The sequence below is a fragment of the Pongo abelii genome, chromosome 4 (assembly GCF_028885655.2).
Source record: "Pongo abelii isolate AG06213 chromosome 4, NHGRI_mPonAbe1-v2.0_pri, whole genome shotgun sequence".
Classification (NCBI taxonomy): Eukaryota; Metazoa; Chordata; class Mammalia; order Primates; family Hominidae; genus Pongo; species Pongo abelii.
This window is the reverse complement of record NC_071989.2, coordinates 138,050,938-138,078,590: the sequence shown is the minus strand read 5'-3', so window position 1 is coordinate 138,078,590 and position 27,653 is coordinate 138,050,938. Positions and strand designations below refer to the sequence as shown.

General features: G+C 36.9%; 1 protein-coding gene across 3 annotated transcripts in view; it reads right to left on the bottom strand.

Annotated features, from left to right (window-relative positions):
* Positions 1–27,653, bottom strand: part of ADAMTS19 (ADAM metallopeptidase with thrombospondin type 1 motif 19) — a 286,879-nt gene that overhangs the window by 23,264 nt on the left and 235,962 nt on the right. For all 3 annotated transcript variants that reach the window (XM_054555896.2, XM_002815845.5, XM_054555897.2), the window contains 3 exons: positions 26,418–26,553; positions 13,492–13,696; positions 10,725–10,877 (listed from right to left, as the gene is read on the bottom strand). In XM_054555896.2, the coding sequence (XP_054411871.2) occupies positions 10,725–10,877; positions 13,492–13,696; positions 26,418–26,553 (494 nt within the window). The remainder of the gene's footprint in view (positions 1–10,724; positions 10,878–13,491; positions 13,697–26,417; positions 26,554–27,653) is intronic.

Sequence of the window (27,653 nt, the reverse complement as noted above, 5' to 3'; positions counted from 1 at the left end):
TGAATTATTTCATTTGGACTCATTAACTTAGAAGATACAGAATTCAAACCAGATATACTGAGCTATCTTACCTCTTCTAGTCCCAAGTCCTCAACTCTCTCCTGAAACTCTATAGTATTTTCACATCTCCCTGTATCCATAATATCAATCATTCTCAATAGTATAGCCTGAAAAAATGTAAGGATTAAAAAAGTAAGAATTTTTAAAAATTCCAGATAGAAACTGTTAACGAGCTTTATAAAATTAAAAGTAATTCTATAGATATGGTAAAATTATAAGTAAAAAAAATTCATTTCTCTCAGTGTAATTCAAATAAAATGTTCTTTGTACATCTGTGTAGAAACATTTTAATATGTATATGATTAACAAACCTACAATAACCTTTGTTGACACTATATAACTCTCCTGCATGACATTTACTTAATAGTAGGTCTTGGATAAATTTTCTTATCAGCATGTATTTATCTATAAATTTTTTTTTAAAGCTACAATATTCCACTGTTTAAAATAGCATCATGAGTTCTATAACTAGTTAATGGACACACAGGTTGTTTACAAATTTTTGTTTACTTAAAGCTACAGCAATGAGCAACTTCATAAATATGGTTAGCAAATTATGCAAAAGTGTTCATAAGGAAAATCTTTTGTTAAACATTTTTTTAAATGTTCATAAGGAAAATTTTTGCTGAGTCAAAGAATGTATGCATTTCAAAATGAGATGTAATTTTTTTCCACCTATCAGGTTGGTGTAAAAAAGTGATAACATCCAATATTAGAAGTGCTGTGCAGAAAGAGATGTGTGAATGCAATTGGACTCAGTTATGTAGCGTCTACACCCTTTAAATGGAGCTTTCTGGTTACCTCCTGATATCCCTCATTCCGCTTCTCCCATATTACTTCTGTGTGTGCATGTTTACTTGTAACCATATTTGTTAGATTTATTTATTATGCTCTATATACTTATGCATATTTTGTCCTATAGCACAGACCTATAGATGTATATTTTTCTAATCCATTCTGCTATTTGTGTTTCATTGACTCTTCATTTTAAGGACTTCAAAATACATTTCCTTGGACTATGCACATCATTGACACTGGATTATTACTTTTACTTGCATGGTGAGAGCATTTTGACATTCCAAGAAACCTGTTGTTACTTTGGTACATTTTACAAATGTGGAGTTTGAGGCTAGGGGGACTAAGGAACTGTTCCTCTGCAAACAAGATCAACACCAGTCTGAAACCCTGGTTGTGTGGATGCTGGAGTGCCATCCAGTCATCCTGAAGCAAAATCTCAAAGCCAGAACCCCCAGCTCAGGGCCCATGGCTCTGTTTGGTAAAGAAATTTTGTTAATTTTTTTTTTTTTAGACAGAGTCTTGCTCTATTCCCAGGCTGGAGTGCAGTGGCACGATCTTGGCTCAATGCAGCTTCCACTTCCTGGGATCAAGCAATTCTCGTGCCTCAGCCACCCAAGTAGGTGGGATTACAGGTATGTACCACCATCGCTGGCTAATTTTTGTATTTTTAGCAGAGTCAGGGTTTTGCCATGTTGGCCAGGCTGGTCTTGAACTCCTGGCCTCAATTGATCTTCCTGTCTTTGCCACCCGAAGTGTTGTGATTATAGGTATGAACCACTGTGCCCAGCCTGTTTGTTACATTTGAAATCCAAAGACCTCATGTGGTATCTTTCTAATTGGCTGATCATTTGTATATTTTTCTTGCATCTTAAACTTGTATTTCTCTAGTTATCCTGGTTATCTGGTTATGTCTATCTCTGGATAGTCTCTAGTAGTTAATGAACACATATTTCACCATATCTCAGTAAAGTACACTCAATGTTAAGACTACTGCTTATAATTTTATAAAATTCGTATCAAATTCTCATATTTTTTCACGTGAACATACCTCCTCACCCCCTCTAACATAGAATCCTTTTGAGGTTCAACATCACAAAAATGAGATTTAGCATGTATGCTCCATCCTTCTATAGGGAATATCAAAAGTAACTCCATCACATTTACTTTCTGAATTAATTTGAGATATGGTTTAGGAGATGAAATTATAGATTCCCTATTATGCTGCATAAGAATAGTGATTGAACGTATTATTTTAATAGCCTAGTAATCGTGCTAGAAGCTATAAAGAAGAAAATATTATTAAGCCCTCTGGATTTTATTTTTACAATATTTCTCTTGCATTTTCCAAAATAAATGGCATTAAACACATGTTCTTATATTTGCATTTATACTTATGTATGTGTTGCACATACACACACGTAGGGGAGAGAGAAAGAGAGAGAGAGATACTATCTCAGTCTCTCTGAAGTATACATTTTCTTTAGGTAGAATATATAACAGCATATGTGCCTCATTGTTCTTAAGTTAATATATTTCTGCTCTGATCGATCATATCAGCCAATGTACTTGACTGTTTTCAGCAATTCAAACATTTTAGAAATTCATTTTTAAATTTTGTATATCTAGTGGCAATAAATAAGACTCTCAGGAGATTTTCAAAATAAAAATAACAGCAATGCAAAAAAAAATTCCATTCTCTGTTAGTGCAAAGAGACAGAGACAAAACAATTTGATAGTCATAGTTCAGGAAATTTTGCATGGTTTCTCCAGATATGATAGTGAGTAGCAAGTTTTGTAAGTATTCAGTGGATATATCTAAACAACAAAATAGAAAGTCTTTCTTGAGGAAAGGGATCCTACTTACTACTGACTAATCTATTTGTTGTGAACAGTTTTCAAAGAAAATAAAATGTAAAATATTTCTTTTTTAGGATATCTTAGGATAGGTTTTTTTCAATGTCCAAATGCTTTAAAATTAAGCCCACAATCTTTGATTTCTTTAGATGATGGACTGATCTGACAATGAGAGCTTTCGGTGTGATAGTGTTCTATTTTAGGGGATAGCTGTTCACATTTTCCTGTCTTACATGATTATTTGTAATTACAAAAATTGTAAGCAATTACCTTCTCCAAACATCAGTATATTTGCAGACATAATTAGAAAACAATTTTGAATGAAATGCTAACCTATTTCAGGAATAATTCCCTATGTTATAGATAATTTCAGTTTAGTTTCAATCTACACATTTTCTCTAGCTCAAAAAAAATTTACATAACTATTCTTTGAAAGTTGAATAATCTAATGTGAAGTCACCCAAAGTGTATTATGTTAAATAACAAACTAGCTATGTCCTCTGCAAAAGCGATCTTTGGTATAAAGCAAAAACAAAGGAGAAATACTTTAGTTTCCTCTTTGCGATTTACCAAATACAGTAGAATATTAAAAGACCTGAAAAGTCCTATAGCAAAGATATTTGATTTTCTTTATTTAACACCAGCATTTTTCATACATGGAGACCACATCCCCAAGGAATGAGCTTTCCACGGAACAAAATTTTGGAAATGCTAGCCTAAAGAATTTTTTTTTTTTTGAGACAGAGTCTCATTGTCACCCGGGCTGGAGTGCAGTGGTGTGATCTCCACTCACTGCAACCTCTGCCTCCCAGGTTGAAGCAATTTTCTGCCTCAGCCTCCCCAGTAGCTGGGATTACAGGCGCCTGCTGCCACGCCCAGTTAAATTTTTTTGTATTTTTGGTAGATATGGAGTTTCATCAAGTTGGCTAGGCTGGTCTTGAACTCCTGACCTTGTGATCCACCCACCTCAGCCTCCCAAAGTGCTGGGATTACAGGCGTGAGCCACCGTGCCCAGCCAAGAATTCTCAAATTAATCTGTATTTGATCTTATAAAAATGATGACATTCAGGCCTTTGGTATATACCAACTTTACTAATGTGTCTACTTGACAAGATATTATTTTCTTAATTGTGTTTATTTTATTCTCTAGTTTCAGTGGATACTTAACATTTTCTATTTTTACATTCTACTAGAGTATTTAATTAGGTTATTTGCTTTTGCTGCTAATTATTCCCTTAAATTTAAATAAGTATCCTTTCTTCAACAAGGGATTGAGTTTCCCTCTAATAGCCTGCTTCATTTAGTTATGTTAAAACTATGAAGCTATACAAATTCTCACTAGGATTCTGGACTCCCTGCAGTTGATTTTAATTGGGGTAGGGTATTTGCCATCATTGGTCAGTACAGGCATGTTGGAATCCATAGTCCTAAGGTCTAGCCTAGCCCTGGGACAGCAAGAAATCCCCCTTTAAAATTTTTGGTTCTGGTGATTTTTGTACCTTTTGGCAATGCAAAGAAAAAAACAACAAAAGCAAAAAACATTAGACATCAGGTGTGCATGATCAAAACAGTGTTATCTAGTCAGTTACTTCAGTATATTCTTGATTGTATCAAGGTTTCAAATTTCTTTCAAAGACTCACTGAGTTTTCCTTCAGTGGAAGGAAATGTCCTCGATGATTATTAAAAAAATGCTACCAACTGTGATAAGTCTGACATACTACTATCAATGTTAGTTTTAAGAAGTGACAAGCTTCTGTATAGAAAAATAGAAGTTAGTGTAAAGGCGTTCCTATTTCTCCACAGCCTTGCCAGCATCTGTTGTTTTCTTGAACGTTTTAATATCACCATCCTGACTGGTGTGAGATGGTATCACACTGGGGTTTTGATTTGCATTTCTCTAATGATCAGTGATGTTAAGCTTTTTTTCATGTTTGTTGGCTGCATGAATGTCTTCTTTTGTGAAAGATACATGCACTCATCTGCTCATTTCAGCACTATTCACAATAGCAAAGAAATGGAATCAACCCAAATGCCCATCAATGATAGACTGGATCAAGAAAATGTGGTATATATACACCATGGAATACTATGCAGCCATAAAAAGGAATGAGATCATGTCTTTTGCAGGGACATGGATGGACCTGGAAGCCATCATCCTCAGCAAACTGACCCAGGAACAGAAAAGCAAACACTACATGTTCTCACTTATAAGTGGGAGCTGAACAATGAGAACACATGGACACAGGGAGGGGAACAACACACACTGGGGCCTGTTGGTGAGGCAAGGGGAGGAAGAGCATCAGGATAAATAGCTAATACATGCAGGGCTTAATACCTAGGTGATGGGTTGATAGTGCGGCAAACCAGCATGGCACACATTTATCTATGTAACAAACCTGCAGGTCCTGCACATGTATCCCGGAACTTAAATTAAAAAAAAAATAGAGGGCAGATGGTCAGGTCAAAGATCCTATGAGCCTACAGCCTACGAATTTACTGAGAGCTTCAAATTTACACACCTTAAGAATCCAATATAACAAAAAGGGAAAATGTTTTCTTGAGAGATATGTGAAATGGCACAAATCAAGTCACTTGTATTGACTGCTGGCCAATCTGAATGTAGGTAAGGCTCAAAATGACAAGGTAATCTTGTATCGTCTTTCTAGACTTGTTTTAAGTATGTATGTAAGGAATGTTTTTGTTAAAATTAATTGTTGTTTCTTTGATCTTACACTTGTTTGTTATGAGTTGTTCTAATTTAATAATTATGCAACAGGAGAACACTTTAAGTTTATAATGCTTGATTATGCAAAGCACACTTAAAGAGCTGGCATAACTAATTAATTTGTACTTTTTTTGAACTTTTTTAAACAATTAGAGTGCTAACAACTTAGGAATACTTATTTGCTTATAGTTATTACAGATTCCTATGACAATATAATATATGAAGTAGATTTCAATAACATCAGTAATATGTATGGTAAGAAATTATTTTTACCAGAAATAATCCAGATATATACAGGTCTTTAATTATAAAAATAAAGTACTAAGTAGTCAATATATATTTTTTTCAGCCAAAGCATTGTTCCCATAGAAAATGAGAAAACAATTTATTGTAGAACACCATTTTGAGATTTGTAACTAAGGAAACTAGAAAATCTTCACTATGAGTATGAGCTCAGAGTAAGTAGAATTCCCATTAACATAAATCTAATTTTTATTGCTAGAAAGCAGGTATTTAGATAAGTATATTTTGCTTATTCATTAGGAAAAAATCACTTTAGTTTTTAGATTCCTCATTTGTCCAATTCCTCTCCTATTCAATACAACATGCTGAATATAATTGTGATTTCCTTTTGGAGGATAAGTTAAAAATTACTCATTATACTGCAGGCTTTGTATCTATCACTTCTAAACAAATATATACCCAACTGGCTGGGCTGTATAACTAAATCATCCAAAATGATTTACTGTGCTTCCAGCATTATTTTAGATTATGTCATTTCAAAAAGGCTCATAAATCCCCTGTCCAAATATCTGTTAATAATGTCATAACTTTATATGTGTCCAAAACGAATCATTTCCTAGAATTTTAAAGGAGTAAGTTTGAATTGCAGGATATAAATATAAGAATAAACCAGGAACAATTATGTGCAATTTTAAGGTGTCTTGTTTCTCAGCAGAATTCTGTTGAATAAGTTTAAATCACTTGTTAATACTGCATGAAAGGGTTAACTCTATAAAAGCTTCATAAATAGTCAGATCCTGTATAACAGGTAGATAAAATAATACTCTTTTTTTTGCTTCTCTGCTGGTCTCCAGTAATGAAAATCAGGAGTTGCAGAAGTTTAAATAAAGGAAGGAAGGTCAAATTCAGACCAAAAAAAAAATGTCATTTCATTAAACATTAGAGACAATGTTATTTTTCAAGTCAGTGTTCCATACTAAGAAGAGCTTAAATGAGTGAATGAAGATTTAAGTTGGCAGGAAAACGTGTATAATGTTATTTTTTCCCAAGAAAGATCCGAAGAACATGTCTATAGCAGAGAGAGATATAGTCAGAAGGTGGCATATAATTGTGTAAGTTAATGCAAGCCAGGGCAAAGCAGCCACATTGTATGTGTCCTATTTTTGCCATCATTGTAATCCTGATGAAATAAACATGAATATTGTTCAACAAAGGCTGAATTACTTTTTCTTAGAAATCAAAGGCAACAATTTTATAAGTTTCACTCTTTGCATATACCTTAATCTATTTTTTCCCCTCAGAAGCCCAGAGCAATTTTTCCACTATTTACACAAAACCACCCAAAATATATATGATATAAATCATGTAGGCTGATACAAATGCAGTCAACATAGTTTGAGGCATAAGCCATCTTTTCAGTCATCCTCCATTTAGCCGATACTACCTTTGCCCAATAGCAGTCAATGATTCTTAGGCAGTGGGAGAAGCTGAGGATGTATTTTCTTTTGATTCTCCCAGGGACTCATCTATATTATTAAGGGAGGAGCAGGTTTTCAGTGCTAGACTTTATTAAAAAAATTGTCCATTTAATATTCCTGATTAAAGCAAATCCAAGGCTGAAGTCCACTTTAGTATTGACAGTTTAAAAATAGGGCAGACTTTGAGTGAAACTGACAGATTAACTGACCTCAGAGGAGCACAAAAATCCACCCACAATCACACACATCTTGTTGCTATTCCTGTTTCAAGGACACAGCTGATAAGAATAAGAGATTTGTGTGTTTTCTCTGTCCCTGAATACTTTAATCACTGAAACTTAATCATGGCATTCATTATTCCTTTTCTCTGTAATTATTTTGGGATGGTCTTCATTTTAACATGAAAGTAATGTCATAGAAGTATAAAATGAAGGGTGAAATCAATAAAATTCACATGGAGCCGCTGGTTTTAATTTGTGCACGCTGTTTGAGTCTGTGATGCTGAGATCATTATAATGAAAAAGGAAAAAAAAAACGGCTTTAAGGAAAAAAGCACTTATATTCATATAAAGTCCGAAAGTGGACAAACAACAGCACTGTTTGCTGGATCTTCTAAATAACCAAACAAAGAAACAAACAGGCCAACAAGCAAAGGTTAAAAGGCCAGGAATAAAGATGAATACAATCTTCCTTGGGTATATGTGGGCATTGGTTTTAGGACAGCCCGAGTATAATCAAAATCCACGCAAGCTTGAGTGGGTCCTGCAGAACCCACATATGCAAAAAGTCAGCCCTCCTTAAAGCGGGTCTCACAACCAGGAAATATTGTATTCTTGATCTGCCTTTGGTTGAAAAAATCCATATGTATGTATATCCATGTAGTTCAAATCTGTTTTGTTAAAGGGTCAACTGTATTTGTTGAAGCTATTCGTTTCTTTCCTCACTCACAAAGGCTATGTTCTAGTTGGGTAGTCATACAGTAACACCACAAAACCAATTAAAAGTAATTCAATCCAATTATATTTAAGAATTATATACATATATTTATAAAAATGAAAAAAAATTTTTTAATTTAGCATAAAAAAACCACAATCAGTGTTCCCTATGATCTCCCTAGTGAACTTTGGTTTTACCTAAGATTTAACCAGAGGCCACACAGTAGGCACGTTTCATTAACCAAAAGTAATAGTATTTGTCAAGCAAATAGGATTTGCTAGCCATATTCCCACAGGCAGCATTGTATGAACTTGTAATTCTGTGTCACACATTACAATAAAACTTGAATCTTTTGGTTTTTTTTGCAATTACATCTGGATTTTATAGTTAATTGGAGGTTAACAACAACTAACATTTAAGTTTTTTTTGTTTGTTTGTTTTTTTTGTTTTTTTTTTTGTTTCACTCTTGTTACCCAGGCTAGAGTGCAATGGCGTTATCTTGGCTCACTGCAACCTCCGCCTCCTAGGTTCAAGCAATTCTCCTGCCTTAGCCTCCCTAGTAGCTAGGATTACAGGCATATACTACCATGCCCAGCTAATTTTGTATTTTTAGTAGAGACGGGGTTTCTCCATGTTGGCCAGACTGGTCTCAAACTCCTGACCCCCAGTGATCCACCCGCCTCGGCCTCCCAAAGTGCTGGGATTACAGGCGTGAGCCACTACGCCTGGCCTACGTTTAAATTTTTCTATTTATCACCAAAGTTGGAAAAATATAGCTCAGTTTTTCAGGCGGTTTGTAAATATTTTCAGAGCAGAATTGTTTCATTCTAAGAAAATATCTAGAATTTCACTAGCCAAAAGAAACAAATGAGTTCCTACAATGGAAAGGGAGCAACAGGTGATTTTCCCTGCCCTCTTGCTGCTAGTACTTTTTCTTCCTTATCCTATCCTGTATCTTCAGTGATGAATGAAAAGTTACTATACATATACACTAAAGAACTTATCCCTGTAACCAAAAACCACCTGCTCCCCACAAACTATTGAAATAAAATTAAAAAAGGAAAAATTGTTATACATATAGCTTGAAAACACTGTTCCATTTTCATTATTTGACTCATATGGAAACAAAGACACAAAGGCATTAATTCAGTGGCTTAACCACTTTACCCATCTGTGCAAAGAGGGAGTGAGAATTGTCCTCTGTATCTCTTGACTTCCAAGCCACTGTCTTTCCCTATTATCCTGCTCTATTTGTCTCCCTTAGAATTAAGGAAACAAATCCTGAACATAAAATAAATTAGTTGTAGTTTGTTTAGAATTCTGTGCTGCCTCAAATTTTTTACTCTGAAGTGTGAAGTTTCCTTATGTGATTCACCAGTCAAAATTCCCATGGATTGAGCTGAATATTTCTCACTGCTATAGTTAGGGATCGATTTATGTTGTTTACAAATGCATCCTTTAAAGAGTTCAAATGTGAATTTTGAGTGTTGTAAGTAGTAGAAAGAGAGTCTAGTTTATTGATAACTCAGATGCAATATTAATATGCAAACTTTTCTTAGAGATAAAAGGCATACATAATCATGAGAAAATAGCTTATATTTCAAATGCCATGGATTGCTTTGGGGCAACACTGGGAAAGTGGGATAACCACAGTATTTTCTATATTGAAAATATTTCTCCCAGAAAGCCCTTTAGGGTTATTTATGAAAAACTATTATACTCCTCTCCATACCCCAGCAGCCATCACTTTCTTTTCTCTTTTATACAACAAAAGGGGAAAGAGAGAGGATTTATTATGTCTCATCTGAGCATGGAACTAAGCCCTATAATTTTATGATTTCATGATAGTATATAATATCACAGCTGAAAGTGGGATCACTGATTCATATTTATATTTCTGAAAAATAATATGTGAGATCTATTTTCACCCCAAAATGATCAGAATTTTATCTTAAAACATGGGTTTTATTAGTATTTCATAGAATGAACAGGTCAGGTATTTTCTACAGCCCTATATGAGGCTCTACTTTACTCATATAAACTTTAAATAGGCATTACTGTTACCGTGAATTAAACTTACTGTTCATTTTCCATATAAATTGTGTTCACTTGATTTGACCAAAGGATGTCAACATTTTGTTCCTTTCCATTTCTACCATACACAACTCCCAAAATTTGGGGGAAGATGACTGTCTTTTATCTAGTAAGAGCCGAGTTGCCTTTATTTGGTTCTTCTGCTACCTTACTTAATTATATTTTGAATTGACTTATCTGACAGTATTCTATTTAGATAAGTTTTATGCAAAAATATTCTGAGAAAGAACTATGTGAATAATTTACAAAAAAGCAATAATGATAGCTATTATTTTTTGACAGTTTCCTTTGTGTCAAGTATGGTGCTAAGTGCTTTGTACATTTTATCTTAATTTTTAACACAGTTTTATAGAGATCATGATCATGGACAGCCAGCCAGAATCTGCACTTGGATGTGGTATATAGTGCTCCATATCCCATGATGTTTAATTCTACTCTCCTTCCCTCCTAAACTCCATGCTATGTGGTTATAGTACCCAGGGCAATGCTGATATTATTGAAACCTATTACTGAGAATATACAGAATGGTTCTCACCTTAGACCAGTCACCCATTCGCCACACATAGCATTTTGAATAATCCTCACAGTCTTCAGCCTCCCTGGGTCTGGTAGAGAGGACACACTTCTTTCTTGGGTTGGTACATCTAACGGTCCGATGACGCACGCCTTTGCCACACTTGACTGAACACTGGAAGATAACATCAAAGGTTTTAGATAAAGTTGGTGAATTGGAGATATAGATGATAGACTCAATTAAGTAATTGTTTCCAATAATCTGTCATGAGCCCATCCCCATATAAAAGCCAGACAAAATTATAAATAATAAGTTTAAAGGTAACAACAGGCTAAGCACCAGTATCTGATGCCAGAAGGAGCTTAAGGCACAATGCCAGAAATAAGTGGTTTCAGAAATACTGAACCATTATTACAGAGAGTAATATAACAGGGATTATTTAAGAAAGATAAATAATATACTATGATCAAAATTAAAATTACTAAAATTTGATATCATATTAAATATAATTATATAAAAAATTATTTCACTTTTTCTAAGATGTACTATTTTATTTAGATGGAAGACATGTTTGTGAAAAATAACAATTTCCCCAGCATGTCATTTCTCAAAAAACATGTTTCAAAGATGAAATAGAGAAAATCTTAGCAAAAATGAAATTCAGATTTTTTTTTTCTTTGAGATGGAGTCTCATTCTGTCGCCCAGGTTGGAGTGCAGTAGCGCGATCTTGGCTCACTGTAACCTCCATTTCCTGGGCTCAAGTGATCCTCTCACCTCAGCCAACCAAGTAGTTGGGATTATAAGCATATACCACCATGCCCAGCTAATTTCTATATTTTCAGTAGAGATAAGTTTTTGCCATGTTGGCTGGGCTGGTCTCAAACTCCTGGCCTCAAGTGGTCCACCCACCTCGGCCTCCCAAAGTGTTGGGATTATAGGTGTGAGCCACCATGCCTAGCCAAAATTTAGAATTTCTTTATATAATTATATATTCCTAGAAATTATAATTCTAAATAATTTTTGAAATTAAAATACAATTTGGCTCAAAATTCTTTAATAAATAGGAGGTGTATAATGGATGAGGGTGATATAAAAGCACATATGTATATTCCACTAATTTTCTCTAGGTGCAATCTATTCTCTCCTTTACATTTATCCTCCACATCATGGAATATGTATGAAGTATTCCTGTTGTCCAAAGGCAAGCACCACTGACTACCTGGACATTGGGACCAGAATTGTTCTGGATATGTGTGTGGAGCATACCAGATATCCTGAAAGCTTAAGCCTGGAACTAATGACATTTTAAATAGGTATCCTAAATCTTGCACAAATAAGTAATTGTCTCATAACTTAAAGTTTGTATTTGAATATGTTCAGTTTTAAAGTGGACTATGTGATTTGGCACTTTAATACATATATATATATATATATATATATATTTTTTTTTTTTTGCAAGTCAAACTGTGCCTGATTCATAAAATTGAGTTTTAACTTAAAGTAAAACAATAGACGTTTTTTCAATTGGCTTATTGCACTGTGACATATTATTTCTCTCAGCTGGTGCCAAAAATCTGTATAGTAGAATATTTCTGACCAATTTTCTCCTGAAGACTTTGCAAAAATGTTTTGATTGGGTTGCGGTGGGGTATTTTGTTTCTCTGATGCTCATGTGATTCTTCTCTCCAGACTGAACTGATTCATTTCAATGTAAAATATGATATAGCATTCATTTGCAAAAGTATACATTATAAATGAAAAGGAATCCATTAAACAGTATAACCTAGAATAGTAAGAAAAGAGAAAGCCAGGATTTTTGTGAATATGCTTTTTGGAGGGGGTTGGGTTAATTGACAGACATTTAGAAACTGTATTATCTAAGCTAGGTTATCCTCATTTTCAAAAGAGTAGCTACTTCAATACAGTATTTTTTAATTATCATTTTTGCATCCTATCTAATATTTTGAAATTACATAGATGGATGATTTTCCTTTTTATGTGTGTAGGTGTGTTGGTACATGTGTGAATATGAGTATCTAAGTATGTTTATATGAGTAAATGCAGCCAGACTCTCACCTAAAGTGCTTCAGAGCAACCACTAAGTGTAAGTCATGAGTGCCATTTATTATTATGCAAAGATATGCATCATGATAATAGAAAATAAATCACTATGGTTTGGCATGGAACACAACTGTATGTTATACACTACAAGCCTGTAGGGGTTGGGAAGGTGCAATGAGTTAAACAACCTTGGGTTCAAATCCCAGCTCTACCACTTAGGTAGGACTTAGGGCAAACTATTTACTTTCTCTGAGCTATATTACTCTTACTTATAAAATGATGAAACTTAAGTTTCGTGCACAGGTGATTAAATATAAACAATATACTAAACATTAAGTAAAAACACATTCCTTGTTCACATATAATAAACATTAATTTTCTTTCTTTCCATTTTAAATGTTCAGGGATATGCAATGAGTTAAGTGTGTATTTTAATGTGTGCCAACTCAAGAGTATAGTCATAGTATATAAGTAAAAATGCAGAATTTAAAATGTGTATAAAATATGCCCTTGATTATGTTGCAATATTTATAGAATAGAAAGTAAATATCTTTGTATTTTTCTATTTCAAAATTATTTGAATGTATTCCTTTAATCATCAACAAAATTAATAAATAGTATAGAAAAATATCAACTTCTATGCAGATACTGAACATGATCCAACCTGATCTTGTACAAGCTAAGAGTCAGAGTAGGAACGGGGAAAGAAAGGGGGCATGTATGCACCTCAGACCACACTCCCGCCTCCCACACGGTCATGCAGTCCTGGCCCTCACAGCGCTGGGCAGAGGCGGGCTTGGGCCCAATGCAGTCCCTCTCTCGGGCTCTAATCAGTGTTCCATTGCTCAGTTGTTGGGTACAGGCCACTTGTCTGCTCTGCATCCCTTTTCCACAAGTTCGTGAACAGGGGGTCCATTCTGTCATCATCCACCTGAAAGTAAAGCAAGAGTCACTGGAAACAAGTTAAAAGATACCTATCTACTTGTATTAGTCTGTTCTCACACTGCTAATAAAGACATACCTGAGACTGGGCAATTTACAAAGGAAAGAGGTCCAATTGACACAGTTCCATGTGGCTGGGGAGGCCTCACAATCATAGTGAAAGACAGGGAGGAGCAAGACACATCTTATAACGCAGGAAGCAAGAGAGGGTTTGTGCAGGGGAACGCCCCTTTATAAAAGCCATCAGATCTCATGAGAGTTATTCACTATCATGAGAACAGCACGGGAAAGACCTGCCCCCATGATTCAGTTACCTCCTACCAGTCCCTCTCATGATGTGTGAATCATGGAAGCTACAATTCAAGATGAGATTTGGGTGGAGACATAGTCAAACCATATCACTACCATATATTTTGACATGTCTAGAGTTAGCAGAGTGTTACATGGCGACTTTATGCCTTTTTTTTTTTTTTTTTTTTTTAACCAAACACAATAGTTTTCTCCAAGATGCCCAGGCTTCCTCTTGCTTTGAATGCTCTGTATTTCTTCTCTCGGAACTTGTTCTTATTAGAATCTCAGTGTCCATCAGACTCTGTCCATGTCATATTATAAACTGCTTTTCACTGCTTACCATATCACTAAACTGTGGCTTTGTAAGTATAAAATTGCTAATATCCAGGAGTTATTCTTTGTAATTTACATCTTTACAATAGCCCTATGTATTGGGTATGACAAATATCATGGCCAAATTTACAGAAAGGGAAACTCAGGCACACAGAGGCTTAATAACTTACCAAAGGTCACAAAGTTTTGGAACCAACAATTCAAATGAGACTGTAGACTACTTAACAGTGAGAGATATGGGGGCATTAGCAAAGTAACAGAAGACTGTGATTGACCTCTTACCTGGATAAAGCAATCACCAAGGTATTACACTTATCAGCAGCAACTAGATTTCTGTGACCAGGCTATATCCTCCCACATGGAGCTAAATATGCTTCTTTAGGCTAGCCAATGTCTAGCTTTGATATGATCATAGACACTGGAGTAACAGACTCAGGGCTAAACTTAACATGACTCCATTTTACAGGCTCTCAGGACTCCAATATTATTCTTTGATCTCACTGATTCACAAGCTAATACATACGTGTTTTAATATCTAGATGGAGAGCTACCTTAAGGACCACTAAACACCTGCCCAAATTCATTTTAGGAAAGAACTAAAACCTACGACAGAAAAGTGATTCTTAAAATTTGGTATTGTATGATTCCTGTCAATAAAAATCTTCCCTGTATTTCTCATTACTTGGGCAATCTTCTAGGGGGAACCAAATTAACTATTTCAGCACAATATAGAGCAGTCAGAATCCCCGAGGTTATTTGTAGGTACCTTATTAGCTGTGCACATTCCTGAAATAATACTTATTAGCTGTAAGTTTCTATTTTTTAATTTGTAAAAGGGTTTATTATTATTTCCTGATATACAATAGGTTCAGGATATATTATATATAGTAGCATTTTTAAAATGATTCATACTTATTCACATATTTTTCTAGCTTCATCTCCCACTTGTTCGGAAAATAAACCATATGCTCATCTTGCTTACCAAACACTTTATATTTTCACCTCATGATATTTGTAGAATCCTGTGCCTGGATCCTTGACAGCCAGCCCCACGCCCATTCCTCCTAGAAGGGCTTCTCCATTCAACCAATGGGGACTGACCTTTTCTTTGCTCTCTATTGCCTGGCTTGTAGCACTCACACGACTTATTAGATATTCCCTAGGAAAGCAGAGGGGCTCAAAGGCTACCTAATGAATTTGGCCTTCTTTTCTTTGTAATATATAAGCTCCTCAAAGGCATGTATCAATGTTTTGTTTTTGTTAGCATCCATAACAATTTTACATAATAGATTTTGATAAACATTTCTTTCTTTTTTTTTTTTTGAGATGAAGTCTCACTCTGTTGCCTAGGCTGGAGTGCAATGGTGCAATCTTGGCTCACTGCAACCTCCACCTCCTGGGTTCAAGCTGTTCTCCTGCCTCAGCCTCCCAAGTAGCTGGGACTATGGGCATGCCTGCCATGTCCCCCTAATTTTTGTATTTTTTTAGTAGAGGAGGGGTTTCAACATGTTGGCCAGGCTGGTCTCGAACTCCTGACCTCAAGTGATTCACCTGCTCTGGCCTCCTAAAGAGCTGGGATTATAGGCATAAGCCATTGTGCTTGGCGATAAACATTCCTGGAAATGGAATTTATGTTTCTTTCTGTTTTACAGAAGTAACCTTAATTATTCCAGATTTACCAAACCCAAGTATTCCTAGCAATGATCCACATTTTGAGGAGTCACATCCTCTTACAGCCTAGTAAATCTCATCTGTAAGTTAGTTTAATTGTAAATGATTTTATGTTTCTATTTCTGAGAAAGGAAATAGAAGGCTTTACAAGGTTATTTTTTCCTGGTCTATCCAGCATGTTGCAGACCTGCCATTTTGCTTTGGAGTCCCCTGGTGGATTTCTCCTAAAGTGCATATCTTCCAAATTTAGTTTAGTTTCTGCTTCATATTTCTGCATAAGAATATCCAAAAAACAATCCCAATCTAAGTCCATCTACATATCTTTTCCAACTATGGAACTCAGAAGACACTACTGGGTTCTTCTGTACTGAAAAGAGAGGTATCTGCAATTTCATGGAATCTCATATTTTTAAGTAAAATAAAAATTTGAGATCCTCAATATAATTATAAAAAGTTACTTTTCCTATTCCTTATGAAAACCACTGAAAAATAAGAACTAAAATATAAAATGTATTCTAATGAAAGAAAACATTTTCGTGGCTTAGAACTTAATTTGGAAGGATCCCATTTCCTTATCTTTAAGAGACCTTCACTTACAAAGGTATTTACTGGTGAATTCATGTATTTTATATTTGGCCCATAGAATGCCATCAGACCATTTAGTGACTTTTTCAATAAATGTGAATGGAAATTAGAATTTTTTTACTACGTTGGAGAAAGGGGAAAGATAGGAGGAATAAAGGATGTACTCTTCCAGTAAGTCTTGGAAAGTTTTCCTGTGATGACCCTTAATAATTGCCCATGTTCATTTCTTTCTTTCCAATATTTTGCTTAACCTCACTAACATTACAGTTTGGTGGTTCAAAATAAATTGCCTCCTTTTCCAAGGGAAGGGAGATAATAATCTCTAACAAAAAGACTTCCAGTCTCCAGCTGCAAAAATTTCTCACTCAGAAATGTACTGACCTTTTGAAACTAGTCATTTTACCAAGTCATTATTGAGACATTTTTCTCCAAGATAGTTGAGTTCATGGAATGAAAAATAAATAGTGTGTTGTATTGTACACTCTGCTCCTTCACAGACCAACTTGGGAAACAACAAACATGCTCTAGTCCTCAAATCCAGCTCATTCAAGATTCCTGATGTATCAGAAAAAGCCACGGCTCTTTCACCAAATTGGAACAACTATATGGCAATATAAAACAAATTGTGTTTTGAAGTATTTTAACATTATTTAACACAGATAATTTAGCATCTTAATATATTAAATGAGATAGAGAAAAAGAGAATTCTGAGGAACAGCAGTAACAGCAAGGATCCTGGTTCTGTAGCTGACAGGGCCAAGGCCAAAAATGCTACTTTATGTATCTGTCCAGCACTGAATGGAAATGACCCAAGGACCTGACGGTAGGCAAGGATAATTCCCTAGGTCACTGTACCTGATTACTACTCTATATCATGAAAAAGCTTTACTAGTTCACACACTTATGCAATTAGGCTGAAAAGCCTACACCCAGGAAGGTGCAAAGAACATGACATACTGAAGGTATGTCCATTACTTTTCTCTTATGCACATCTTTTATATATCATTTTCCTATTCTTTTAAAAGCATATATTTGCCTGGGGTAGGATTGTTAGAGCAGGAATGCAAAAGACAGGAAAAGTTGATAATCAGCTTCTACTACTATAAACCAAAAATAGAATTCTAAGCCCCCCAGCTGATTGAATGGACCCTCCTCTCTCAGCTAAGGGGACACAACTAAACTTGAAAAACTAGTTCAGCTGAACAAAAGGGGCTGGAGCCAAGATGGTGGAATAGGAACAGCTCTGGTCTACAGCTCCCAGTGTGAGAGATGCAGAAGACAGGTGATTTCTGCATTTCCATCTGAGGTACCGGGTTCATCTCACTAGGGAGTGCCAGACAGTGGGCGCAGGACAGTGGGTGCAGTGCACCATGCACGAGCCGAAGCAGGGCGAGGCATTGCCTCACTCGGGAAGCGCAAGAGGTCAGGAAGTTCCCTTTCCTAGTCAAAGAAAGGGGTGACATACGGCAACTGGAAAATCGGGTCACTCCCACCCTAATACTGCGCTTTTCCCACGGGCTTAAAAAACGGCGCACCAGGAGATTATATCCCGCACCTGGCTCAGAGGGTCCTACGCCCACGGAGTCTGGCCAATTGCTAGCACAGCAGTCTGAGATCAAACTGCAAGGCGGCAGCGAGGCTGGGGGAGGGGAGCCCACCATTGCCCAGGCTTGCTTAGGTAAACAAAGCAGCCTGGAAGTTCGAACTGGGTGGAGCCCACCACAGCTCAAAGAGACCTGCCTGCCTCTGTAGGCTCCACCTCTGGCGGCAGGGCACAGACAAACAAAAAGACAGCAGTAACCTCTGCAGACTTAAATGTCCCTGTCTGACAGCTTTGAAGAGAGCAGTGGTTCTCCCAGCATGCAGCTGGAGATCTGAGAACGGGCAGACTGCCTCCTCAAGTGGGTCCCTGACCCCTGACCCCCGAGCAGGCTAACTGGGAGGCACCCCCCAGCAGGGGCAGACTGACATCTCACACGGCCGGGTACTCCTCTGAGACAAAACTTCCAGAGGAATAATCAGACAGCAGCATTCGCGGTTCACGAAAATCTGCTGTTCTGCAGCCACCGCTGCTGGTACCCAGGCAAACAGGGTCTGGAGTGGACCTCTAGCAAACTCCAACAGACCTGCAGCTGAGGGTCCTATCTGTTAGAAGGAAAACTGACAAACAGAAAGGACATCCACACCAAAAACCCATCTGTACATCACCATCATCAAAGACCAAAAGTAGATAAAACCACAAAGATGGGGAAAAAACAGAGTAGAAAAACTGGAAACTCTAAAAAGCAGAGCACCTCTCCTCCTCTAAAGGAATGCAGCTCCTCACCAGCAACGGAACAAAGCTGGACAGAGAATGACTTTGACGAGTTGAGAGAAGGCTTCAGACAATCAAACTACTCCGAGCTACAGGAGGAAATTCAAACCAAAGGCAAAGAAGTTGAAAACTTTGAAAAAAATTTAGATGAATGTATAACTAGAATAACCAATACAGATAAGCGCTTAAAGGAGCTGATGGAGCTGAAAGCCAAGGCTCGAGAACTACGTGAAGAATGCAGAAGCCTCAGGAGCCGATGCGATCAACTGGAAGAAAGGGTATCAGTGATGGAAGATGAAATAAATGCAATGAAGCAAGAAGGGAAGTTTAGAGAAAAAAGAATAAAAAGAAACAAACAAAGCCTCCAAGAAATATGGGACTATGGGAAAAGACCAAATCTACGCCTGATTGGTGTACCTGAAAGTGACGGGGAGAATGGAACCAAGTTGGAAAACACTCTGCAGGATATTATCCAGGAGAACTTCCCCAATCTAGCAAGGCAGGCCAACATTCAAATTCAGGAAATACAGAGAACGCCACAAAGATACTCCTCGAGAAGAGCAACTCCAAGACACATAATTGTCAGATTCACCAAAGTTGAAATGAAGGAAAAAATGTTAAGGGCAGCCAGAGAGAAAGGTCATGTTACCCACAAAAGGAAGCCCGTCAGACTAACAGCGGATGTCTTGGCAGAAACTCTACAAGCCAGGAGAGAGTGGGGGCCAATATTCAACATTCTTAAAGAAAAGAATTTTCAACCCAGAATTTCATATCCAGCCAAACTAAGTTTCATAAGTGAAGGAGAAATGAAATCCTTTACAGACAAGCAAATGCTGAGAGATTTTGGCACCACCAGGCCTGCCCTAAAAGAGCTCCTGAAGGAAGCACTAAACATGGAAAGGAACAACCGGTACCAGCCACTGCAAAATCATGCCAAATTGTAAAGACCATCAAGGCTAGGAAGAAACTGCATCAACTAACGAGCAAAATCACCAGCTAACATCATAATGAGAGGATCAAATTCACACATAACAATATTAACTTTAAATGTAAATGGGCTAAATGCTCCAATTAAAAGCCACAGACTGGCAAATTGGATATAGAGTCAAGACCCATCAGTGTGCTGTATTCAGGAAACCCATCTCACATGCAGAGACACACATAGGCTCAAAATTAAAGGATGGAGGATGATCTACCAAGCAAATGGAAAACAAAAAAAGGCATGGGTTGCAATCCTAGTCTCTGATAAAACAGACTTTAAACCAACAAAGATCAAAAGAGACAAAGAAGGCCATTACATAATGGTAAAGGGATCAGTTGAACAAGAAGAGCTAACTATCCTAAATATATATGCACCCAATACAGGAGCACCCAGATTCATAAAGCAAGTCCTGAGTGACCTACAAAGAGACTTAGACTCCCACACAATAATAATGGGAGACTTTAACACCCCACTGTCAACATTAGACAGATCAATGAGACAGAACGTTAACAAGGATACCCAGGAATTGAACACAGCTCTGCAACAAGCAGACCTAATAGACATCTACAGAACTCTCCACCCAAAATCAACAGAATATATATTTTTTTCAGCACCACACCACACCTATTCCAAAATTGACCACATAGTTGGAAGTAAAGCTCTCCTCAGCAAATGGAAAAGATCAGAAATTATAACAAACTGTCTCTCAGACCACAGTGCAATCAAATTAGAACTCAGGATTAAGAAACTCACTCAAAACTGTTCAACTACATGGAAACTGAACAACCTGCTCCTGATTGACTACTGGGTACATAAGGAAATGAAGGCAGAAATAAAGATGTTCTTTGAAACCAATGAGAACAAAGACACAACATACCAGAATCTCTGGGACGCATTCAAAGCAGTGTGTAGAGGGAAATTTATAGCACTAAATGCCCACAAGAGAAAGCAGGAAAGATCCAAAATTGACACCCTAACATCACAATTAAAAGAACTAGAAAAACAAGAGCAAACACATTCAAGAGCTAGCAGAAGGCAAGAAATAACTAAAATCAGAGCAGAACTGAAGGAAATAGAGACACAAAAAACCCTTCAAAAAATTAATGAATCCAGGAGCTGGTTTTTTGAAAGGATCAACAAAATTGATAGACCGCTAGCAAGACTAATAAAGAAAAAAAGAGAGAAGAATCAAATAGATGCAATAAAAAATGATAAAGGGGATATCACCACTGATCCCACAGAAATACAAACTACCATCAGAGAATACTACAAACACCTCTACGCAAATAAACTAGAAAATCTAGAAGAAATGGATAAATTCTTCGACACATACACCCTCCCAAGACTAAACCAGGAAGAAGTTGAATCTCTGAATAGACCAATAACAGGCTCTGAAATTGTGGCAATAATCAATAGCTTACCAACCAAAAAGAGTCCAGGACCAGATGGATTCACAGCCGAATTCTACCAGAGGTACAAGGAGGAGCTGGTACCATTCCTTCTGAAACTATTTCAATCAATAGAAAAAGAGGGAATCCTCCCTAACTCATTTTATGAGGCCAGCATCATCCTGATACCAAAGCCGGGCAGAGACACAACCAAAAAAGAGAATTTTAGACCAATATCCTTGATGAACATTGATGCAAAAATCCTCAATAAAATACTAGCAAACCGAATCCAGCAGCACATCAAAAAGCTTATCCAGCATGATCAAGTGGGCTTCATCCCTGGGATGCAAGGCTGGTTCAATATATGCAAATCAATAAATGTAATCCAGCATATAAACAGAACCAAAGACAAAAACCACATGATTATCACAATAGATGCAGAAAAGGCCTTTGACAAAATTCAACAACGCTTCATGCTAAAAACTCTCAATAAATTAGGTATTGATGGGACATATCTCAAAATAATAAGAGCTATATATGACAAACCCACAGCCAATATCATACCGAATGGGCAAAAACTGGAAGCATTCCCTTTGAAAACTGGCACAAGACGGGATGCCCTTTCTCACCACTCCTATTCAACATAGTGTTGGAAGTTCTGGCCAGGGCAATTAGGCAGCAGAAGGAAATAAAGGGTATTCAATTAGTAAAAGAGGAAATCAAATTGTCCCTGTTTGCATATGACATGATTGTATATCTAGAAAACCCCATCATCTCAGCCCAAAATCTCTTTAAGCTGATAAGCAACTTCAGCAAAGTCTCAGGATATAAAATCAATGTACAAAAATCACAAGCATTCTTATACACCAATAACAGACAAACAGAGAGCCAAATCATGAGTGAACTCCCATTCACAATTGCTTCAAAGAGAATAAAATACCTAGGAATCCAACTTACAAGGGATGTGAAGGACCTCTTCAAGGAGAATTACAAGCCACTGCTCAATGAAATAAAAGAGGATACAAACAAATGGAAGAACATTCCATGCTCATGGGTAGGAAGAATCAATATAGTGAAAATGGCCATACTGCCCAAGGTAATTTATAGATTCAATGCCATCCCCATCAAGCTACCAATGACTTTCTTCACAGAATTGGAAAAAACTACTTTAAATTTCATATGGAACCAAAAAAGAGCCCACATCACCAAGTCAATCCTAAGCCAAAAGAACAAAGCTGGAGGCATCACGCTACCTGACTTCAAACTATACTACAAGACTACAGTAACCAAAACAGCATGGTACTGGTACCAAAATAGAGATATAGATCAGTGGAAAAGAAGAAAGTCCTCAGAAATAACGCCGCATATCTACAACTATCTGATCTTTGACAAACCTGAGAAAAACAAGAAATGGGTAAAGGATTCCCTATTTAATAAATGGTGCTGGGAAAACTGGCTAGCCATATGGAGAAAGCTGAAACTGGATCCCTTTCTTACAGCTTATGCAAAAATTAATTCAAGATGGATTAAAGACTTATACGTTAGACCTAAAACCATAAAAACCCTAGAAGAAAACCTAGTCATTACCATTCAGGACATAGGCATGGGCAAGGACTTCATGTCTAAAACACCAAAAGCAATGGCAACAAAAGCCAAAATTGACAAATGGGATTTCATTAAACTAAAGAGCTTCTGCACAGCAAAAGAAACTACCATCAGACTGAACAGGCAACCTACAAAATGGGAGAAAATTTTCACAACCTACTCATCTGACAAAGGGCTAATATCCAGAATCTACAATGAACTCAAACAAATTTACAAGAAAAAAACAACCCCATCAAAAAGTGGGCAAAGGACATGAACAGACACTTCTCAAAAGAAGACATTTATGCAGCCAAAAAACACATGAAAAAATGCTCACCATCACTGGCCATCAGAGAAATGCAAATCAAAACCACAATGAGATACCATCTCACACCAGTTAGAATGGCAATCATTAAAAAGTCAGGAAACAACAGGTGCTGGAGAGGATGTGGAGAAATAGGAACACTTTTACACTGTTGGTGGGACTGTAAACTAGTTCAACCCTTGTGGAAGTCAATGTGGCGATTCCTCAGGGATGTAGAACTAGAAATACCATTTGACCCAGCCATCCCATTACTGGGTATATACCCAAAGGACTATAAATCATGCTGCTATAAAGACACATGCACATGTATGTTTATTGTGGCACTATTCACAATAGCAAAGACTTGGAACCAGCCCAAATGTCCAACAATGATAGACTGGATTAAGAAAATGTGGCACATATACACCCTGGAATACTCTGCAGCCATAAAAAATGATGAGTTCATGTCCTTTGTAGGGACATGGATGAAACTGGAAATCATCATTCTCAGTAAACTATCGCAAGAACAAAAAGCAAACACCACATATTCTCACTCATAGGTGGGAATCGAACAATGAGAACACATGGACACAGGAAGGGGAACATCACACTCTGGGGACTGTTGTGGGGTGGGGGAAGGGGGACGGATAGCTTTAGGAGATATACCTAATGCTAAATGACGAGTTACTGGGTGCAGCACACCAGCATGGCACATGTATACATATGTAACTAACCTGCACATTGTGCACATGTACCCTAAAACTTAAAGTATAATAATAATAAAAATAAAAAATAAAAAAAATCCTAAAAAAAAAGAAGAAAAACTAGTTCAGACCATTAAATGAAAGGAGGGTGGTTAGACATGCCTCATTATTACTCTCCTTCCTTTGGGGCTCAGGCATACAACTGACTAGCATTAACATTAAAACAGAAATCCTAAGACTAACCAAATAGACTCTTTGTAGCAGTAAGATACTAAATTCCAACTTGACTCTACTATAATATCATATGACAGATAGCAGGGCCCTGAAAGAAACCAAACTATTTTACGCCATAATTTGACATACTTTGAAATGGCCCTGCAAAGCTGTGTCTTGTTGGGGAAAGTGACATTCTATAGGGAATCCCCTTCCCTTTCCAGGTCTTTTGCTGATGCTTTAGAGATTGGCTGAGAGTCCAGCACATTTTAAGGATTTGAAGAGGAAACACTGTCATCTGTTGCCCCTGGAGGTCAGCCACCTATGAGAACTTCATCTACATAATATGAACCTTGGTCTCTACAACCCCTTATCTTAACCCAGACACTCTTTTCTCTTGATTCCAGGTCTTTAGATAATAATTTAACCCTCAACCAATAGCCAATCAGAAAGTCTTTGAATCCACCTTTGACCTGTAAGTCACCCCTCCCCCAACGGCTTTGAGTTAGACCAAACCAAGTTATGCCTCACATGTATTGACTGACATCTTATGTCTTCCTAAAACATATAAAACCAAGCTGTAACCCAGTCACCTTCAGCAAATGTTCTCAGGGCCATGTGAGACCATGTCATGGGTCATGATCTACAACTTTGGCAATATAACCTTCTAAAGTGATTGGAGACTTGTGTCAGATACATTTTGGTTTACAGTATCTAAAATATATTGAATCTACAGAAAGCAAGCCTTGAAATTCAAACTTTGTAGATGAAGTATTTTCCAAATTCTTTTTTTTTTTTTTTTTTTTTTAATAGATGTAGTTTCACTCTTGTTGCCCAGGAGTGCAATGGCATGATCTCTGCTCACTACAACCTCCGCCTCCCGGGTTCAAGTGATTCTCCTGCCTCAGCCTCCGGAGCAGCTAGGATTATTCAGGCATGCGCCACCATGCCTGGCTAATTTTGTATTTTTAGTAGAGATGGGATTTCCAAATTGGTCAGACTGGTCTCAAACTTCTGACCTCAGGTGATCCCAAATTCTTTTAAGCGCTCATTAACATAGCATGGCTAGATTTAGAGGGCTTTAGTAATTGACTTTTCCTTGGGGGTGTGAATAGGGAAATCAGGACTAACCATTCGCCTGCATGACACTAATTCCCAAAGAGATTAAGAAGGAAAAGCTCAAATATGGTTAATTAGTAACTTTGTTCCTCTCCCTCTTACCTCCCCCATACCTACTCGTTGTGGTAGATGGCCATGAAGACGCTTATATCAGTTATAAACTGCTATAAAACGACACATTATCTGCCTATCTGAATTGTAGGGTGTGTAAATTCACCATGAAGCCATTACAGAAGCTCTTGTGAGGGGAAGATCAATGCTCTGACTACCTAAGAACTTACAACTCTGTCCTAACTCACTGGGTTTCAACAAATTCCTGAGTGTCAGGACAAAGTAAATATTCCTGTCCCAATATTCAGAGGAATCAATCCAGCCTCACTCTTTCTGTCACCCCATCCCTAAAAGTTTTCAGGATTTTGGCCACCAGGGCTGAGTCCCAATCAAGCTAAGCCTTAATTTTTATGTGAAAGCAGGTAGCTTGGAGCCCTGTGTTGACAGCCATGCCAAGTAGCCTCGTTGCTAGGCTGGTCCAAAATTATACTCAGGTTCCACTCACCTGTCTTTGCCCCAACTTCCAGTAACCAAGGCATGGGCTTCTTTCTTCCTACTCCACTTACAGCTGCTCAGCATTGCTGATTTGTCCTCTACTTGTGAATTTCTTGCCTGCTTTGTTACCTAATACTCACTGGGGGGTGTCAGAGGAAACCAAAGCATCCGTGGTACAGTAACTGGGACCCCAGTCACAAAGTTGGTGGTGAGAGATCAGGGATTGGGCAGTTTGCTTTGGGAACTCTGGGCTAGGAAGTGAGAATTTAGCCAGAGGAATCAGAAACACTACAGTGGCCTTGTTCTGCTGGGGTCTGGGTCATGGCAGTCCCAGTTTGGTTTATGTTACTGTGGGCAAATTCTAACACACCATTTTGGAGAATTCAGGAGCAAACAGCTATGTTCAACCAAATAACAAAGTTTTTGAAGAGGGGACCTAGAGGTTATGAAATGATTTTAAATAAAAAGTGATTTTAATTACTCCTCAGCAACCATCCCTCCCAATACCCCTTCCTTAAGTGGAAAATCTTGGCCTTGCTACCTTGCTTTCTTAGATGTTGCAATGTTTTGGCAATGTTTTTAAAAAAATGTGATTTCAATGATATTCTGAGCATGTTTTGAAGGACAGCAATCTAATGGACAAATAATGCTTTAAGGGTCCTTGGAATAGGGTTACCTTGTTTGACATGGTTGCTCATTGCACTTTCGAATCTGTGGCTCTGGCTTGGTTAAGTGTTTGCATTTCTTGTTGTCCACAATGCTGATATTTTTGCTCATGATTTTTGTGCAGGACACTGTTGTCTTCCTTTCTCCTGAAAAGAACAAATAAACAAAGAAATATTATTATAGGCCTTTACGTAATGGATTTAGGAGGTGTTCATAGGCTTATTATGCTTATTTTTTATTTAAAAAACTTTTTTATAATTTCCATTTTTATTTTATTAAATTTTATTGATTCATATTAGATGTACACATTTTCAGGGTAAGTGATAATTTGATATATTCATATAATAAAATCAGGGTGAGTTGGATATTCATCATTTAAATATTTATCTTTATGCTAGGAACATCTGAATTATTCTCTTCTAGTTATTTTGAAATGTACAATCTATTAATGTTAACTATAGTCACTCCATTGATTTATTGAACACCAGGTCTTATTTCTTCTATCAACTTCTATTTTAGATTCAAAGGGTACACCTGCAGGTTTGTTACATGTTATTATACTTTTCAAAGATATTTTAAACAAATTTTAGAACAATGAAGATATTATTTATAATTTACATAACAAAATGTACTTCTAGGCTTAAAAGGGATGAGTAATAAGTATTCCTTGTTAGAAATTAAATGGCAAGTTTTATATACAAAGTGATCATGGCAACATAAATTAGCAAGATACAAAGTGAAGACATTGTAAAGGATTGTGGCCATCTTTTAGCATTAAGTGGTGGAAAGCTATATTTCCATAAAGTTAATCTCCCTAATGAGCCTTCCTGAAAGAACATAAACATGTGTGCACATTTTATCATTTGGTTTGTACATCATTAGTGCTTTATAATAACTTATGGAAAGCACACTTATTGTGAGTATAACTCAAACCTTTATTCTTATCACCTCTAATAAAGACCCCAAGAATTCTAGAAATCTTTACCCAAATGATTGTCATCATCTGTAAGAAAAGACGTGGGACTCTTACCATCTTTTACCGGATTTCAGAAAACTGGCTTTTCTATTTTCTCTACTATGATAAAGTTTGATTATAGGATGTAAAAATGACAATTTCTATGCTGTATTCCTTTTGCTTACACAGCCATGTAAGCACACTTCCTTTACAGGAATTATATTATTCATCTTACAATTAAAATGTCTAGTAAGTATGTGCTAATTTCTGTTTCTCTTTGAAAAAGTCTTA